Genomic DNA, 20,972 nt, shown 5'->3' on the forward strand with positions numbered 1-20,972 from the left:
TCTCTCCAAGATAAATGATGATTTTTCATGTTGCTTGGATGTTAAGGGAATTTCGTTTTTTTGTTTTGATTGTCCGTGTCCATAGAATATCACAAGATCATGACTCGCAATTGTCAGATTTGGGTCTGATTTGGTTGTGGAGGGCGGTCCAAATTATCAAATAAAACAAAATACATAAAATAAATATTGCATGTGTGTGTGTACATATACAGGGTGGGCCAAAAGAAGCAAAAAGTGTTAATAAACATGAATCCGCAAACTAGCGGAAATACAGCAGGACTCATGTCAACGAGAATTAGATTGAAATCTCATCAACCGTCGCTGTACCGATAAGGAAATTTTTAAGAGAGCTAATAATCGGGTACTTTTTCCCCCGGGCCCGGAGTTTTCAGAGGGGCCCGGACTCGAGAGTAATTCGAATTATATGAATCAGACATAATTTGAAGAGGCCTGCATCTCAAGTTTCCCCCGGGGCCCGAATACTCTCTCCACGGCCCTGCTGATAGTGAATACTTTGGTAATGAAAAATTTATGATGAATTGGGCAGATGAGGTAGTACAGGCGACTTTGTTAAATGACTTCCTTTCTTTGATTAACACATAAGCGCCAACTTATCTTTATAGTAGGATCTTCTATCAGAAGCTTCACTCGCTTGTAGAGAAATAAAAGTTGAATATTTTCTTCGAGAGATCCTAATGAGTGATTCTATAAGACCGTAGATTTTATTTAAAAAACACAACAAAAATTTTGTGTTACCAATTGTGCGAAAAAAATTATTGTAAGTTATCGCAAATAACCACCCTTAAATCACGCTATAGGTTCAGACCCAATAGAATAACAGGACGATCATTTGTTAGCTGAAACATGGATAGTCTTAATGACGTACACCACTTTACGAGCCTTCCAATGTGCTTTAGGACTTGAACTCGAATGTGGGCAGCATCATATAGTAGTCGTTCTCCCTGAGTCATTCACTGTGGGAGTTTCCCATATAGAGTCTGTATTTTTAATCCTATGTTATTTTGAGTCAGTGTTGAGTAACACGAACACTGGGTTTATTGAAATCAGAAATCAAATTCAGAAGCCAAACTTCGGAGACACTCAACTTATCCACATCAAATAGACTTCCTGACTATACCAACGTGTTCCAGGCAGAACTATTAGCAACTAGAGAAGCATGCAAATCAATAAAGCACTAGAAAAAAGTGGTGCAGGAGAAGCTGATTTTTCAGACAGTCAAGCAGCTATCGAAGCTTTATATTCCAAGTCCATATCATCCAATAAGATCTGCCCAGTTTTACAGGGTAGAGAGGAATTAGAATTGATTCGACATTCGCTTCAAATTACTCTAATGTGGGTTCCCGGTTATAGAAGGTAATGAGATAGCAATTGAGCTAGCAAGGAATGGTGCGGCTCTAGACATAACAGAGGCGGCAGCAGTTGCTACCCCACTCAACACAATAAAAACATCTACTGCTCCATACTACTATGCTTTAGCCAAAAGAAGGTGGAAGCAATTAACTACATGCACTACAACAAGAAAAATATGACCGTCGTACAACATCCAGAGGACAAATTACCTCTTATGATGCCCGCGCCCAAACATCTAACGAATCACTGCGACCCTTACAGGTTACGCCAAGCTAGGGGATCATGCAGTCAGACTTAATCTTCTTTTCAATCCCAACTGCAGAAGGCATCAGGCGTAGGGGGTAAAAGAAAGTCTTTTCCACTATTTACGTGAATGTCGAGGTCTAGCTAGAGCAAAACTTCGCTCTTTTGGTGAGCCCTTCCTACAGCAAATTAATGAAATCTCAGACATTGGAATAAAATGTTTGCTGTTTTACTTGGAGCTCACGGAATGGATCTGAATCAAATAGTGCTACGGATGCATAATAAACGATTCCTTGTGGTCGAAATTGGAGGCATGGACTTGGAGAATTTTTGATTTTAGCAGAATGGCGCGCCATGCCACAGATCCCATGATAGAATGCTGCAATCGATTTTTCGGGCACCAAGTTCGGTAATCATGTTATTAGTCGTCTTAAAAACCATAATTTGAATCCATTAGAATCGTTTTTTTGGGGGTGCTATAATTGGACGATGTTATGCGAGCAATCCAACAACTTGGATTGTTAAGGTAAATATTAAGCGAGCCATTCATGAGGCATAGCCAGAAACTCTCACCATGCCAAAATTGATGTTGATTAACATTTTGGAATTAAAAAAACCCTCTAGGGACCACTTTCAAAATCTCAGACATTAGCCCTTTGCACGAAATTACTTGAAGTTCTGTAGTTAAATCAACTCTTTCCAAGCCCGAAGCTTACATCCTTTATTGCTCATTTCACCGAGCTCCTCCTTCATATTGTGGTGTGCGGCTTGAGCAACCTGTGTGTCTGAAACAACGAATTGCCAGAGCTGTAATGACCTACACTTTTACGCCGTCCTCCAATGGAAGATGGTTTTTCATGAAGAGCTTTCTTTAGAAAAAGCATTTGCTATCATTTTGGTGGGTCATGCCCACAAAGCGCTTTGGACCGGCCAAGCTTTAAGTTTGGTGTATTCAAAGCTGAGCTACGAATAACACAAACTTTGCAATCAAGTGTTTTTTCAAGTTCGCTTGTTGTGAAGCTGTAAAAGTATATGGGTGTAATCACTAATACCCAGAGGTTGGGCGTGCAGTCACATGACTTCTGCAGAAGCTGTCTAGATAAGATGATTTTGCAACTTTAATGCCACTGTGGTAGATTTACTATGCTAGGGAGACGATTTTTCAGAGAGTTCGGTGGAAATCAGGGACCTTCTGAACGGCTCACATTGGCTATGTAATGCAGAAGAGTGAGAAATAATTTGCAGATTTATCATTTTAGGGAGTCAATTTTTCAATGAGTTGGTAAATCGTAACTCGGTGGAAATCAAGAACCGTCGAAAGTTCCTGAGCGGCTTACATTGGTTTTAGGAGAGATGAGAACAAGTTAGCCAAAAGAAGTGGAAGTATGGTGCTTTTTAGCAGTTTATGAGCCTAGTGAACAACCGCTACAACCTAACCTCACTTAACCTAATCAATATTTGTTGGTCTTGTAGCAACAAACAACTATTTTAAACAAGAATTACTTAGACGAGCTCCAATATTTTACCTACCCATTGAAAGTAAGGTTTCTATATCAGGTATTGAAAGGGTTAGATTGGCTAGAGTTATGAAGGAATCTATCAGTGGTACCAGTGCAATATGTATGTCGGACTTTTCCTTTGACCCATTGGTTTTTTCTATACAGGGTCCTGTACTCGAAGTGTAACCAACTTCAGCAACATTTTCAGTTCATCTGCTGTCTGTTACGAGTAGTTGGCTGAATGACAGCCCAGAGTACCTTTTACAAGCGCGCGGAAGCATTTTGCCGAGAGTAAGCGCGAAAAAAGAAAATCAGTAATGCAGTTTAAACGTAATAGTGTGATTGCATTATATTTGGCTGGAAAATCATAACCAGCGACTGTTCGTGAGCTCGAGCACCTGAAAGTAAATAAAGAATTTGTTTATCGCACCATTACAATGACACTGGAGGTGGAGGTGGAGGTGGTCAAGGAGGTGGTCATCAAAAGACTGGAACATCACGTGAAATGGTTCAAAAAGTGAAGACGCGACTTGAGCGAAATCCCCGACGAAGTGCGATCCAAATGGCGAAAGAACTGAAAATATCTGATCGTAGCATCCGCCGCATACTGGAAAATCAAATTAAATCTCAAAGTCAAGCCTTATAAGATCCAAAAGGCACATGATCTCACACCAAAGCAGCAACGAGTCAGGTTGAGAGAGCGAAGGAGTTGCGTCGCTTGGCCGAAAGCGTTCAATTTCCGAACATTCTGTTTTCTGACGAGACAATTTTTCAAATTGAGCAATTCGTAAACTCCCAAAACGATAGGGGGCCGCAGCTGGGCGCTCTCCAATTGTTTTCATCGAGCCTGGTGTCAAGGTAAATGCGAAATATTATCAGGAAGGTATTCTGGAGGTTGCTTTGAAGTCGTGGGCAGACAAACATTTCGATGCCAGACCATGTACGTTTCAACGGGACTCGGAACCGCCTCACAAAGCTCGAGTGAACCAAGAACAACGTTCCGAACTTTATAACCACCAGACGTGAATCCGATGGATTATTCTCTTTGGGCCATTTTGGAAACCAAGGGCCGAACTAAAACATCCACCAGTTGAGAGGCGTTGAAAATAGTCATTATCCGTGAGTGGGCCAAAATATCTGCAGTAGATTCTTAATTTTGTATTATTTTCACCCAATTTTTACTTTGAATTGAATAAAAGTATAATAATTTTCCAATCTAAATTTATGGCTCTTTTAATTGGTTACACTTCGAGGGCCTTACCCTGTAGAAGGGTATCAAGCCATAGGGACAGGGCGAATATAAATCCGAATCGTTCCGACAGCGTAAAACTGACTGCCTCATGCAGTGAATCTACCACTCCGAAATTCACTACTCAATCGCATTTCAAGTGAATACCTCTAAGTTGCGATTCGTGCAAATTTCCTTTGGAGCACGTTTTCCAACATTCGCTGTTTTAACGATTTGCAACACTTCTTCGGTGTTGTTTTTTTTTTGTTTTTCTTTTTTTTCTTATTGTTTTTTGTTTTGTTTTGTTTCCTTCTTTTTGTTTTTGTTTCATTGAACTATTCTTGGCATTGTTGTTTATCCTCTAGTGTTGGCTGCTATTTTCATTGTTGTCGTTTCGAGGATTGTCCCGCTATTGCCTGGCATTGGACACCTCATTAAAATTCTCGCACAACAGGCGTAAATCTCAGAGGATTTTAGAGCTTGGCATGGTTGTTGTCGCAGCTGACGTTGTTGCTGCATTTCTGCAGAGCATGACAACGTATGTTGCCCCAAAACAAACTAAACGCCACATTTTGTAGCTGCTAGTGCTTGGTGCCCGCAAAGCCAAAAGTTGGAGGAGTTAAAGGAGCAGTGAAGCAATGCGCAATGAACAATGGCTGGGCGAGAAGGCAGTGTTGCCATATTGTCACATTGCCTGCATTTAACGCCGCAATCGAGGCGTACTTGCCACAGCAAATAGCGAAAATAAGTAAAAATGAAACTTCAACAAAAGAATAGTCGTGACATTGGTGTTCTTGTTCTTGTGATTGCCTTTAAAGGCCAAACAGGCAGCAACCAAAGTGGCATATCCTATGTGCAAAATGTTGTTGCTTTCCCTACCTGTTGATGCCGTTTTTGTTCATTCTTGGCTTGTTCGCGTTCTTGGTGGCTGGTTGGCATCGCTGGCTGGCTGGCTGGCTGGCGGGCGGACAGGTCGGTTTGCTATGGCGCGTCGGCAGCTTCCTTAAATGCTTGTTTTTTTGCAATGCCGGCAAACAGCGCGGAATGTGTAATTACTGGCGCCAATCATTGTGTGGCACAACCAACATGTTTGCCACATTGTATATATTGCACATACCAAATACAATACTTTGTGCACACAAACACACATACATGCATATACGCATACATAATGTACTTGTGTGTCTGTGCGTGCAACTCAGCATTATTTGGCGTGTGTTGTTTCTAATGTTGTTGTTTGTCTGTTGTCAACTGACAACTTCCTTTGTTGTTGCTGTTGCTGATATGCCTTCAGCTTTAGGTGGCAAGCTCGATCTTTGAGTGCTGCGCAGCGCTGCCCACTAAGCTGTGGTTTTTTATTGTTTTGTTTTGGTTTTTATGTTCGCAAGCACTTTTACGAATTATGGTTGCTGATACGCCTGCTTGTTTTACTATTGTTGTTGCTGTTGCTGCTTTTGTAATTACTGTGATTCTAATAACTTATTTTTAAAATATGCCGTTTGATGATTTTTTTTGCTGCCGATGGCTGGCGCTTAGCAATTTCTTGCTGGTTGTTGTAATTTTTATGCGCCTCAAAGTTAATGTGGAAACCGTTTTAACTGTGCTTGTATTGCAAGGAGTGTATTTTGTATTCGCACTCGATCCACTTGATGTCTACTGCTTATTGAGCGACTAAAATTTATTTTGCAACTATTCCTCTTTGATACTCGCAGACGAAAGTCCAAGGTGACTGCCCTTTTGTTGGTTTTTTTGGCCGGCTCCTCTGCGATGCGTCTTGATGTTGTTCCACAATGTAGGTCCCTTACAGATTTACGCCGTTTCCGAATGGCAGATGCTTTTTTATGAGAACAGAAATACAGCAAAAGGTTCGCCATTGCCTGCCAAGGACGATCTCTATTACAAGAAACCTTTCCTAATACTTTAGTGTTTCGAGCGTTCCACAGCGGCACTACCAAATGGTAATCACGTACAAACGCCTTCGGCTACGGTAGCCGACCTTCACGGCCTGCCTTTTGTTGAAATTGTAATGCTTAGTTTTACCAGAATGATACGTAATTTGGATGAAAGCTATTATCGTTAATCCTCTTCATTTTTAAAACTCAATAATCTAAGCTTCAAGGGCTGTGATTCGCGTACTTTTAAATGTAGTATAGGGTGTTTTTTTTAGAGGTTAGCTTTTCAAGATGAAATAAAACATATATAATTTAATGTTATGGCCAAGAATTTAGCTTTATTATAAAGATAAGGGTTTGCCATTATGTTTTAAAAATGATTTCGGGCAAGTGGCCGCTGCGGCTGGGTCGAATAAATTCCAGCCGAGAGGCCCAATTTTCGACCACTTTTTGCAGCAATTGGGGCCATATGTCAGCAATAACGCGCCGAATATTCTCTTCCAAGACGTCAATCGTCTCGGGCTTATCTGCGTAGACAAGCGACTTCAGATAGCCCCACAAGAAATAGTCCAGCGGTGTTATATCGAACGATCTTGGAGGCCACTCCACAGGTCCACGGCGCGAGATAATGCGCTCACCAAAAGTTTCCTTCAATAAATCGATTGTTGCGTTGGCTGTATGGCATGTAGCGCCGTCTTGTTGGAACCAAAGGTCGTCCACATCAACATCGTCCAATTCAGGCACGAAAAAGTCATTAATCATGGCTCTATAGCGCTCTCCATTGACTGTAACATTATGGCCGGCTTCATTTTGAAAGAAATATGGACCAATGATTCCCTCTGCCCATAGAGCACACCAAACAGTGACTTTTTGAGGATGTAACGGCGTCTCAGCAATGGCTTGTGGATTATGTTCACTCCAAATGCGACAATTTTGCTTATTGACATACCCATTCAACCAAAAGTGAGCTTCATCGCTGAACAAAATTTTCTTCGATGCGTCGCGCGAACCGAACCATTATTTTCGTAATAAATTTGCACGATTTGCAAAAGTTGTTCAAGTGTAAGTCTATTCATTATGAAATGGCAAACCAAACTGAGCATAAATCAAGTGACAGCTGTCAAAAAGACCATCTACGAAAAAGTAGTGCCAACTTGAAAACCTAACCTCTAAAAAGAAACACCCTTTATGATACTTCCGCAAAGAATAATAATTTTTTTAATAATTAATTGGCGCGTACACTTCTGTTAGGTGTTTGGCCGAGCTCCTCCTCCTATTTGTGGTGTGCGTTTTGATGTTGTTCCACAAATGGAGGGACCTACAGTTTCAAGCCGACTCCGAACGGCAGATATTTTTTTTATGAGGAGCTTTTCCATGGCAGAAATACACTCGGAGGTTTGCCATTGCCTGCCGAGGGGCGACCGCTATTAGAAAAATGTTTTTATTAATTTTGCTTTCACCGAGATTCGAACCAACGACCTCTCTGTGAACCGAATGGTAATCACGCACCAACCCATTCGGCAAAGAATACTCATACAAAAATTAAATTAATACATTTATTATATAATATTCATATAAAAAAATTACTATTGGCTCGTTACTCCAAACTATCTCATAAGTATCCGTACTGATTCAAAAAATTATTCTGCCCTCATTATTAGCTTTTGTTCAGACTAAAAATACTACTCTTCCTAGAATTCCTAAATATAATAAAATTGTATATCAGTGAAGCCAAAATCTTTTAATCACAAATCCACTGAATCTGAAAATCCAATCAGTTTTACAAAAAGAAAATTTGGAAAGAGTTCATTGAACCTTTACGCAGTGAAAGTTTTCTCAATTTCTTCTAGGAAAGCTTGAGTGAAAGCTCAAAGCTCGTTACTAAGTATTGAGCTTTTACAATTAGCGACCAATTTAAGTTGAGTCAAAATTGCAACTCAGACAACTTTAGAAGAGTTTTTAGTACCGAAAGCCGAACTATGTATTTATATGGAATAAAGGAGAATGGCGCTGTTATTATTGTATTATTAAAATGAAGAAACGCTGATCTGAAGTGGGTTGCGCATCACAAACCCTTATTATCGCAACAATTGAAAGCCTCGAGTGGAAATTGAAATCTTCCAGCTATACAGAATATTACTCTCAGTAATTCCGAATTTATTAAAAAATAAATGTTCCAAGTTAATTTGCGCATTTTCGCCTGCGATTTCTTGTACTTGTAAAGTGATCCAAGTATTTCGGACATTGTCGTCATTCCTTCTGAAATTTGGTTCATTTGTAGGCTTGAAAAGTAGGCTGAAGAAATATTAAAAACAAATTTTACGATTTTCATATTTTTTCGCTGCTGATAATTTTGAAAGCCTTTTTTAAATTTAAATATCTTCGGTCTTTTCTAACATTTTTTTAATTTTCGTGTTTTAAGTTTTGAGAACAAAATATTCTATTCAACTAAGAACTTTAGTTGGTTATTGAAAATAATGCACTTTTTTTTCAAGAATTTAGTTTTCCAAATTCTTGGAAAATATTTTTTTGGAAAAAAATTTTTTTTTCTTTTGCTGATAATTTTGAAAGAGTTCTTTAAATTTAAATATCTTCGGTCCTTCCTAATATTTTTATAATATTTGTGTTTTCTGTTTTGAGAATAAAATAATTTATTTAGCTGACAACTTTAGTCGCTTATTAAAAATAATTAAAAAAAAAAATCGGGACCATTTTTTTCCAAATTTTTGGAAAATAGTTTTTTTGGAAAATTTTTTTTTTAAAGTTTTGGATTTTTTGTTTTGTAATTGTAAATAATGCAAATTTTTAGAAAAGAAATTTTTTGTATTAACATTTTTTGAGATTATATTTGGATTTTTTTGGGATCAGTAAAAAAATTGTTTTTGCTAATAGTTTTCTGGATTAGATTTGTATTTTTTGGATTAGTAAAATAATTTTGCTTCATTAAAAATTTTGTCGGCATTTTTGAATAATGGCTCAGATATTTTTAAATTGTTTTATTAATGGAATCGCCACAACTATTCGAGTTATATGCAAAAACGCACAGCCATTCACTGCTTTCTGGAATAAAATAATAACAAATATTTATTAAAAAAAATACGTTTTTTTGCTGAAAATATTTTTAAAGAATTTTTGTTTGCCATTTTTGAATAACACGGGGAGTTTTGCCAAAATTTGTGGAAATGTTTTTTTTTTTAATTGTAAATACTAAAACTTTGTTAGAAAAAAATGTTTGTTTTTCGCGATATTTAAAAAAAAGTGTTTTGTTCCTTCTCAGATTTCTTTTTTCACTTTTTTTATTAATAGCAGAGGCTCTGCTGAACAAGCCCTTTAATTCTCATAATGGTATCCCTATAACTAATCGAGTTATATGCAAATACTCACTGCTTTCGCATAAGTGGCTCGAATAATATTAAACAACTTTTTAGAAAAAAACATATTTTGTTTTTCACTGGGGAGGTTTTTCAAAAGTTTTGGGAAAATTTTTTGTTTTTTGTAATTGTAAATAATACATTTTTTTTTAGAAAAAAAGGTTTTTTGCGATATTTTTTTTTAATATTTTTTTTGTTAAAAGTTTTTTGCGATATTTTTTTAATATTTTTTTTTGTTAAAATTTTTTAAGAATTTTTTTTCCATTTTTCAAAATTTTCGAGATCTTAATTTTTTTGTAATTGTAAATAATACATGTTTTGCCCTTTTTTGCGATATTTTTTTGTTGAAATTTTTGTTTTCAAGAATTTTTTTCCTTTTTCAAAATTTCTGATTTATTTTTTTTTGTGATTGTAAATAATGCATTTTTTTAGAAAAGAAATATTATGTGAATAATGCATAATAAAATTTTGTTGATATTTTTGAATAAGTGTCTCGAATAATACTAACACAAGTTTTTTTGTAGAAAGAAATGTTTGGTTTCCAAACTTGTTTTTAAATACTTTTTTGCTACATTTACCCTCAGTTTTCTTTTTATTAATAACTGAAGCTATGCTCAATAATCCCTACAATTTTTTTAATGGGTTACCCATAACTATTTGAGTTAGAGTCAAATGCGCACAGCGAAAGCCTGCATCCGCATTAAGGCCTCGAATTTATTTTGAGTTCTTTCAGTGCTAAACTCAGAATTGCAAAAGACACTCCGAACGATTCTTTCTTGCAAGCAAAGTTTCTTAGATATATAAATGTTTCCAATATATGACATTTTGAATTAAAATGCAGATCTGAGCTTAAGCGCGCAGAGTGCAGAGGCGTCTGCATAAAATAGTTAGTGGTGACAGCGACATTTCGTCATTGAGTCCTTAAGTCTGACCTATAGTACCTTACCACTAACTTTTTGCACAACAAAAACGATTTATGTTTGCAAAATTTATGCTCACAAATAAATTAATTTCTACAAAGTCCAAACTACATAGATTACTTAATATGGCATCACTCAGTTGCTTTATAAATTTTGCACCGAGCCCCATGCCTTCGATTGGAAAAATCTTGCATGAGAAATATTCGTGTTTCGCGGTGCTAAGAGACTAATTAACTGTAAATTTCGATGCAATACATTATGTGATGGCAAGTAACGGAAATAAAAACAAAAGAAAAAACAAAAAAAACAAAAAGGCAAAAAACAACTACCAAAGCAGGTTGCAGAAAAGAAACAAAGACACGCATCACACACAGGGGTATGTTAAAGCGCAAATAGGGCAAAAAAGAGCGTTCCGTGTTAATTGAAAGTCAATTTTTTCTACGCAATCATTACGTAAGCACTAACTACTTATTCTCGGTAGAGTTATTATAGGTCGCCTTGTTGTTATTTTTCCAGATATTTCTTTCTTCTTGTTGCCAGCATTCCTTGGCAAATTAACAGTTTTCCAGTGGCCGCTAAGGCCAGCGCTCACTTGGCTACTGTAGCTGCTGCATTGCGTCAGCAGTTGGGAGCCACTGCGGTTCGAGCACTGTCGTCTGTCTGCCTGTTTGCCTGTTGCTCCTTTGGAATGTGCGCAACTTCCGCCTTCCAATGTTAGAGTCGCAAAAGACGAACAAGTGATGCGATTTATTTGTATTTATTTATTTATGTACTCGCTGTGGTTTCTGTTTCTGCTGCTTGGTATGTGGCAAGTCAAAGTTTGCGCAAACTTTTGCCTCCTACATCTGGCTTCACTCTTTAGCCGGCGCGCAGTCATTAGAGCCTGAGATTATTCGAATTCTAAGAATGCTACTATGTTTGCACTTTAAACTGGTTGTCAATTCGCACAGCTTCTTCTATGGTTGCTTTTTTGCTCCCTTACCAGCTCTCAGCGCCCTTTCGTTAGTGCCTCTACGCCGCTGTTAGTGTTAGCGCTGCTTTGCTGCTACTCACTTCGCTCGAATTTATGCGAACCCTCATTTCTCTCTTTGTGTGTTAATTTGTATGCAATTTATGCCTTCTCGTTGAAATCTTTTATTTCATTCGTCTTCTTTTTTTGCATCAACTTTTTATTTGCTTTGCTGTTGCTGTTGTTGTTGGTGCAGTTATGTCATTGTCGTGATGTCATTAAAAATGTTTTGCACATTTCACTGCCACAGCTCCCTGTGTTAGGCGTTCTCCCTCCTACCTTTAACTATGGTTATGTATGTGTGTATGTATGTAAATACGTAGGCACATAGTGGTCGTTATTTGAGTGTTTGACGCCATCGCCTTTGACTTTGCCTTTGCCATTGCCATCGCCATTGCCACTGTTAGTGCCAATGTCATTGGCATTGTCATTTTTATTGCTCTTTGTTGTTCGTTGCCGTACTTTTTCCTCAAGCTCTTGCCACATTCAAAATGCTTGCCTGTATTTGCAATTCACTCTGTTGATTTTAAGCTACTTGACTTTAATGTCACTGTCAGGATTTTCAATGTTTTGTTGAACAACAACTTTTTTCTTCATTTACCTCATCGTGCCTGTGTTACTGATTATTTGGTTGCTCGTTTGAATGTCGATTGCTATCGTCGCCCAAAAATGTCATTGACGTTATCGAGAAAACATTTGAAATGTTCTAAGGCTGGAGGAGCAAAAAATAAACTGCAGAACGGAAAGCAAGCATTGATTACATTTGGTTTTCTTCTTTTTGGTGAAGACTGGACTAATTTACAAAAAAAAAAGATCTGACAAATACTGAACGAGAACTAATAAAAGTCAGATAATGGCGCTTACTAAGCACTCTACAATCTCAACTCTCTTCTGCAACCTTAGTACTCTTAATCACTGCTTTGAAATATACAAAACCCTTGCAAAGTGATTTTTCATTCGAAATGATTGGGTTAGCTTAGAGCATCCAGCTTGCAAGTAAAAACCACACATATTTTTTTATAAGTAAATATTTTTAAAATTTTAGTTTTATGGTTAAATAATATTGTTCGTATATTGTGGATCCCTTGGCTACTGATGAGCTGCTCCAGGAAATCTAAGCTTGCGAGCGCTGCGCAGGTTTAAATATTATTTACCGACCACTGAATTTGATTATTAAGCAAGAAGGGTGCCCTCACCCATTGGGGTGCCCCAAAACAAATCCCATTTAATATCTCTTCACAAATGACCAAAAAGACTTGACTACAAATGAAAAAAGTAAATAAATATATTTAATTTTTTTTTTAATTTCGGAAGGTTTTCGGTAGCCTTATAAGAAATGGTTAGTTTTTCTTTTTAGTAAAGAATAGGAAATAATTTCTTGGATGTTTATGAAGGAAAATGAGAAGAAGAGATCAAATGATATCGTAAACATTCACGAAAAATTTACATTTGAAAATTTACGTTAAAGTGGTGGGACGTCTTAAATTTCAAATGCAAAAGAAAAAATAAAAAAATAAGTGCCTCAGTTTTTTGTCCTAAAAGGCGTTTGTGGGCATCCGAATTACCCATAGCTGCCTCCCTTTCCTAGTTCCTCTTTCGGCCTACAAATCGTAGCACTATAGACGAATTTAGAACACCAAGTAAGCCGTCTTTACTTTGCACGAAAGTGCAGAGGAGTCTGGACAAAATCGATGACTCTTTCCGTCAATCAGAACAGAACCGCTATAGTCTTGTTCACGAGAGAACGGAAATTGGATGGACTTAGTCTTCCAACACTGAAAGGTGTGACACTTGGTCTTTCCTTCCGATGAAGTTAAATATCTAGGAGTAATATTGGATAAGAAGCTGACTTGGGAGACACACGTTTCACTGAAGGTGAATCGCACATTAAGAAGTTTTCAGCAATGCCACAGAGCCTTTGGTAAGTCTTGGGGTCGGAAAACTGTTGTTATCTTATGAATATACACAGCACTTATCAGACGAATCATCTTTTACGCCTCTGGGGTCTGGTGGCGACGGACTATGATTAAGTCCACTCTCCGGGAACTATACAGGCTGCAAAGAAGTTTATGGTTATTACAGGTGCCATGAGTACAACCTGCGACGATGCTCTAAATGGTATGCTTGATTTGCTTCTCTTGGATCTTAAGATAAAACAGAAAGCAATAAAAGCAATGTGTAGACTCCGAAATATGGTTTATGACACAAAGACGGAACTTTGGCACACAGAGAAATCTTTAAGTTGCTATCTGAGCAGCGCCCACTGTTTTTGGCACCTAAAGACGACCTGATACCCATAGTTTCATTTGGAAGGAAATTTGATCTCACGCAATGGAGCGGAGCAATCCAGAATGCATGCAGGGAGGTTTGACGGATATTTTCTTTACCGATGGGTCCAAGAATTAAATGGGGTCTGGAGCCGGAGGGTACTTAAACGATTGTAATAAGTATCACTATGCTATGGGGAAAATAGTAATTGTTTTCCAAACGGAAGTTTTGCCATCCTGAAAGTAGACGAATTGATAATCGGGAGGACATGGAGCGGAGATTGGAGTTTTCAGTGACAGTCAGGCTGCACGGAAGGCCCTGGAGAACACGAAGCAAACCTCAAAGACTGTTCAAGAATGTAAGAGGAAGCTTAATTCTGTTGCAAGACAGAACAGACTTGTACTTATATGGGTTCCAGGACACTCCGGTGTTCAAGGAAACGAAATTGCCGATGAATTGGGCAACCGTGGATCAGCGGTTCCCTCGCAAAGTATTTTGCGACAAGTCCGAACAGAAAACTTTCCAACTTTCTACTAAAACTTGGAAGGAAAGACATTCGGTTGATTGTCGGTATTATTACAGGAAACATTCCTTGGGGTCCGCATAAGACCACCATTGCAATCATTGAGGACCCGAGTTGCTTGTCTTACATGGAGGAAGCGGATAGCACTGAGCATTTTCTTTGTGAGTGCCCTACCATTGCTAGAGCAAAGCTACAAGTTTCGGGTTCCGATGTCGTGAGAATGAGTAATATTCGTTTTCTAAAACTGGAGAGTATTTATAGATTTGCCAAAGAATCAGGAAAATTCTCACAGGACTAACAACTACCTTTGTCTCTGCCTCCACTCTATCCTATCTCTTTCTCTGCTACTTTTCACCTTTCTTCCGTGACTATCTACCCCCTTTCCACTGGGACACTGGACTTTTTAGCCTGATTATTTTAGGATCCACCAAATCTCTTGGTGCTCCTTGGCTCGACCTATTCAAATTTCAAGCCCTCTTACCCTCGGTGTCAACCATTTCATCTAACTTTCCTATTATCCAGTTGAGGTTGCTACAAGTAACATGCGAATCTAGGATCAAATAGTTGAGTTGTAGAGAGACGAAGTAAGAAATTCATTTTAGTTGCTTACCAGGTCAATGAAATAATATTTTTTTAATATTTAGAAATAATTTTATGATGAGCTGTTCATGGCAGAAATACATTCGGAGGTTTGTCACTGCCTGCCAAGGGGCGACCGCTATTAGAAAATTTGTTTTCTTCATTTTGATGTATCACCGAGATTCGATGTTTCAGATTCTCTCTGAATTCCGAATAGTCACGTACCAACCCATTCGGCCACGGCGGCCGCCATTAATTCCAATAATATTCTGATTGTTCGATTTCTCAGGGCACTACTGCGGTATTGTCATTATTTTATGAACTGAAGCTGTACAATCTCATTGGGCAGGTATTTAATACTTCACTTGAATCTCGCCGATTGCGCTCTGGATTTTGTAGCAAGTTAAACTTTTACCTATCCAGAATCGACCCTGAGCCAATATACCTCCGGCATGTGAAGGCACGCCGGACAACACTAACCACCTCTTCATATGTCCACCCAAATGCACTCGAAACAGCTCTTAGGGTCTACCATTAGATGAGTTAGACAAAGACAACAGATGACTACATCGCACAGATAGGGTTTAGTAAGCTGCTACAATAACAACAACATCCGAAGTTATCCAAGTTCTTAAAGGTGGGCTTATGTAATTCTCATGCATGAAGCTTAGCTTTTATTTGAAGGGGCTGACTTAAGGGGCTTATGAGGTCTAAAAATTGCATCTCTTTGCGATTTTTTTTTAAGGAAAAAATTAATTTACCACTGCAAAGTTTTTTCTATCTTTTAATGAACATTTAAAAAGTATAAAAAATTTTTGTACTGGTTAAAATAAGTTGAAAAAAATGTTTAACATAGAAATTAGTAGAGCGCTGCAACGCTGGAGTTTCCAACTGGCGTACAAGATACAGCTCGTAATTATTATCTAAAGCAAAATTCAAATGGATTTCTAATTATCAGGATTTTCGATCTCAGTACGAATAAAAGTGAAATATTGATGGGTCAGAAAGTAAATTTTTCTTTACTTTATTTGAAACAACTTCAAAGGATCAGCAATAAAATATACCATATACCTGAACGTACATAGGATGAGGGTTTGCGGAGGATGAGCGATCAGCAGCATTACCAATACAAACGACCCGCATCACAGAACGGCGTTGAAGAACGTTTACGTGACATTCAAACGAATAGATTTTAGAAAATAAATAAGAGGAATGGAAATAAATCGCGGAAAGAGCAACAATAAAAACTATACTAAAAACAACAGTAACAACAAAGAGAGCAGCGTTGCATGCAATAATAGGAGTTGAAAGAATAGAAAAAACTGCTGGCAAAGCAACAACAAAGTAAACTATAAGAAAAAGTATAAAAAGAACAACAGAATAAAAAATTTGTAATCAAATGAAAATAAACTACAACAACAATAAAAACTTCGCAAGCGATTAAAAAGCCACTACAACAATTATTCTTTCAAAACTCTTGCCATTGTGGAACCAATAGGTGGCACTTTTTGTTGTTGCCTGCTTTTGCCTTGTTTTCCAATGGTTTGCTGTCGTTGTTGTTACTGTCGCGGTTGTTGGTGTTGTTGCAGCCGCCCTGTTGACGCTTTACGCTGATATTGATGACATCGTCGCCGATATTTAACAAGCGCGATCGACTTGAATGGGCGACATGTTTTGTTGCATGTTGCATGTTGCAAACACCAGCTAACCAGGCAGGCAACCAGCTACCGTCTACCAGCAACAACCACCATTAGTCGAGCGCAAAGCGCACTATGCGGCAAATGCCACTGCCACTGCCACTGCCAGTGTCAATGCCAATGCTGTTATCTATTGCCCATGCTGCGCGTTATTGCAGTTGTTTTTTTTTCTATGCCAACTATTGCTGTGGCAGCTAACGAATTCAAGTTCAATAGCAAAGCCCGTAAAATAGCAAGAAACGCAAAGTGTAGAAAAAGGTGAGTGCTGTGTTTGTATGTGGCTGAGGATGGCGCACGTCGTAAGCTCTAAGTATGCTGGCGTAGCGTTGCATTTGAAGCTAGTATTGAGGTTATTGCTTAGAAGTCTATCAACGATTCGATGCCTCATAGCGAATGCTGTAACAATAAAGGCCCTGCCATATAAGAGCTTTAAAGTCAAAGCCTAATTTCAGGACTTGAAGGTATACCAAATAAGATTTCTGAAAGTGTGTGAAATATGAAAAGTAAATTACCCCTATTTACCTTCCATAATCTGACGCAAAGGTGTCCAAACTTGATTGTCATAAGAGCCATTAATTAGCCTAGGCAGACACAGTCCTTTGAAGTTTCAAATGATATAAAACTCGAGAGTTTCCTTAAGCTAGCAGTGCCTTACTCGACCCGTTCGATCGGTTCAAATACCTAGTTTCGTTCTGAAAGAGAGCGCTAATCTGAAGAGCGATTCACTATTCACTATTCAATTTATTTGAGAACCCTTTGTTATTTGAGATTCTTGCGCTGCACAGTTCTCTGGAGGCATTGGCTGGTAAGTAGGACTACGGCCCTCTACGCTAGCACTTAATGATATATTAAATGCTATCCTAGTAGACATTAGCAGGCATAGCTAAGGCTGCTGGTAATATGAAGACACAAGCTAAAAGTTTGATTGGACTGCAGGCACTGAAAAACTCTTAGAAAACTCGAAGTAATTCGTGCTAATATCGACTACTGTGCACTTATGTCCGCACTTATATCATACGCACTCATATCCCCTTAAAGAAGGATAGAGAGGCAAGTAATACGAGTATTTCGAGGCAAGTTGAGGCAATGAACATATCCACAGATCCGTCGAATCTGTACAACTCAAAACTTCCAGATTACTGGTCAAAATTTATTATATTATTATTTTCCTATAAGCAAGTGGCAATTAGTGTCCAGACTTACTGATGATGGGCTCAATGTCAATCGGAGGAGTTTCTGGCTGATCTTTCTGTAGTATCAGTACACCTTTGTTATCAAATTTATGTGGATCACAGTGAAAATGCAGAAAACTCTATTATCAATAAGTTTGCTAAGCAAGTCAACGTTGAGTTGAGTTTCGCCAAGAAAAGAGAGCAGGCGGATGCCTTCAGTAACCTGCGGTGGGCTTTAAGACAGCTCAGCAAGATTTTCTTGAGCTTCTTAATATACTTGGCTGTAAGATCTGCCCGGCAATGGATTGATCGCAAGTGTTTTTTGGGTTTCATTGTTCGATATTGAGCTCGATTGCGCTTACGCCCCTTATTGGGTGTTAGGCCGTGCTCCTCTGACTATTTGTGTTGAACGTTTTGATGTTATTCCATAAATGGAGGGACTACAGTTTTAAGCCTACTCTGAATGGCAGATAATTTGTATGAGGAGCTTTTTCATTACTGAAATACACTCAGAGATTTTGCCATTGCCTACCGAGGCGCGACCGCTGTTAGAAGAAATATTTTTCTATGATTCATGCATGAAGATTCCAATTTACACACTTCCAAATGGTAGTCGCACACCAACCCATACCCGGCGGCCGAACATCGCTGAGAGTTTAACTAAGCACAATTTGATATGCATCCATGCCACGGCGCTCAACTATGTAGCTTGATTTGTTGAAATGGTCTCTTCTTCTAGTATGCTGATATGCTTTCATGCGGAGGAAATTCCGACATTTTTTAAATTTCCATGCTTTATAAACTGAGGAAGAGTTCCGGAGATGGATGTTAGCCGCTTTCGGAACTTTCCGCCTAGCGGTTACCTAATTAAATCTTCAGCCGTTACCTTTCAAAATACCTCTTCCTTTCCTCGTATGTGCTCTTTCTTCTATTAACATGATGCTACCACATTGGATAATATTTCCATACTTTTCAATGTGTGGATCTCTTTTGTGCAGAATTTGTAATACAAGGCAACCGACTTGGCAGTTCCTTTAACAGAATATTTTTATTCTTAAGCGTATGGAGAAAAATCCTGGATGGCACGTTGGTGCTTCCCGGACAGGTGGGCCATAAAGTCCCGCTTATACTTGCCATTACAACGTTCACGACCCTCCTACCCGCGAGGGAAGAGTAGGAACGGGACGTGGTAAGACAGGGCGCATCCATTCATGTATAAACAGATGGATCAAAGCTCGAGAGCAGGGTGGGCGGAGGTGTATATTCCGAGCATCTGGAGATCTCCTTCAGTTTTCGACTTTCCGACTACTGTAGTGTCTTTCAGGCTGAACTGATGGCAATAATGAAGGCCGTTACACTGGTACAGTATGATGCGATACCTGTAGATGATGTCTACATTTTCACTGATAGCCAGGCGGCGATAAGATTCCTCACAATACAGTCGACAACCTCCAAGGTAGCCATGAAATGCCGCGCATCTCTTAACGAGGTGGTTGAGTCATTTCACCTAATGATAACATGGGTTCCTAGCCTTTGTGACTTTGAGGGGAACTGCAGAGTCGATGGACTAGCGAAACTTGGTACCAAATTGACTGAAGAGTATATAGACAGTGCTATAGGTATACACTTACAAACACGCAAGCTACTTATCCTTGAACAAATCGTAAGAACAGCGAACGAAAAATGGCGTAATGAAGTCACTTGTAAAATCGCCCGCCAGCTGTAGCCGACTCTCAATGCTAAACGCACGGAACTTCTACTAAGAAGATTCTTAACATACATTCTTAACATACTGATATCAGTTATTACGGGGCACTGCCTAATCGATAGGCACGCTCAGAGAATGATTCTGCAAACACATGACTTCTGCAGAAGTTGTCTTCTGTGTCACTGCCCTGCTGTATCCAAACGTAGACTCGCCATTTTGGGTAGACAATCCTTTAATGAATTGGAAGATCTCGGATCTGCCTGAATTACGGATTTTACAAAGTTTTAAAAGTACACACTGGTTTTAGGAGGGATAAGGGCCAGTTCCCCACGCGGCATCACAGTTGGCCATTAGCCTGAGTGTGTCCCACAGTGGGCAATCGCTTCAATCTATCCTAACTTAGCGTATGGAGAGTGGGCGCAGAAAAAATATCTGGGTGTATTATTAGAACTTCTGAGCGAGTTCGTTTACCAGCTAATTATTTGGGAATCTTAGCTCGTTAGGCTCAAGCAGCTCAAATAGTGCAAGGTAGAACTACTCTGCCTATTTATGATGTGGTTTAAATTTTTCCTACAAAAGTAGCCCTAAGCCATACATTTTCCACGGAAGCTACAGCCAGCGAACTGAGTTCTGTAAGCAGTCTTTTGTCTTATCATTTGAGGTGAGATTACCGGTACTCACTACCTAACAAGCTACAAAATGGGGTTTTCCTGCTTCTACGTATCCAGCCGGTTTGAAGTTTTTAACCCTTTGTATGCCCCTAATCAATCAAAGGGTACTTACAAACGCATTTATATGCTTGTTTGTTTGTATATGAAATGATCTGTTGTTACATTGTGTCACCTTCCCTACTTGCAACCGTTCCTATTTCTATAGCTGTTGCTGTTGTTCATTTACAATTGAGTCTGCCACCATAAACACTATTGTTGTTGTTATTATTTCTATCATAGTTGTTTTTTTCGTTTCGTTGTCCTTGTATTTGTTCTGTTGTCTTTGGCTACATTTGAAATGACAGCAATTTTCGTTAAAAAAGTGCCGCGACGCAGCATGTGGCACAGACGCAACAACAAATACTCGAACACTCGCAGATACAAGCACACAAACGCATAGACATGCAAACACACATTCCAACACATCTTCCCAGAAGTTGCTACAATCGGTAGCCAACAGCCGATCAGCCACCAGCAAGCGCCGACAACTGTTGCCGCCGCCACGATTGCAATGTCAACGCAGCGATACCGGTAGCTGGCAGGCGAGCAGCGCACTGCAACATTCGCTTTGACTACGTATGTATGCATGTATGTGTGCCAGTATGAGCACCCGCAGATATTTCGCTTCTACATCGTTTTAATCTTCTTGCCCTTCCTTTGCCTTTGCCATTTGGCTCGTATTCATCTCTCGTGTCGCCTGTTGGCGGCGACTTATGGTGTTGTTTCATTGCTTCCAGGAGCTGAGGTTAACAACCAACCAACGCTTTTGCGCGTGTTCATGC

At 39.0% G+C, this 20,972-nt stretch overlaps 1 protein-coding gene across 1 annotated transcript in view; it reads left to right on the top strand.

Annotated features, from left to right (window-relative positions):
- LOC128861909 (mucin-2-like) overlaps window positions 1-20,762 on the top strand; it is a 191,263-nt gene extending 170,501 nt beyond the window's left edge. The window contains exon 5 of the mRNA XM_054100287.1: window positions 20,569-20,762. Within this exon, the coding sequence (XP_053956262.1) occupies window positions 20,569-20,762 (194 nt within the window). The remainder of the gene's footprint in view (window positions 1-20,568) is intronic.
- Window positions 20,763-20,972: the final 210 nt, after the last annotated feature.

This window comes from Anastrepha ludens, chromosome 4, assembly GCF_028408465.1.
Source record: "Anastrepha ludens isolate Willacy chromosome 4, idAnaLude1.1, whole genome shotgun sequence".
Taxonomy (NCBI): domain Eukaryota; kingdom Metazoa; phylum Arthropoda; class Insecta; order Diptera; family Tephritidae; genus Anastrepha; species Anastrepha ludens.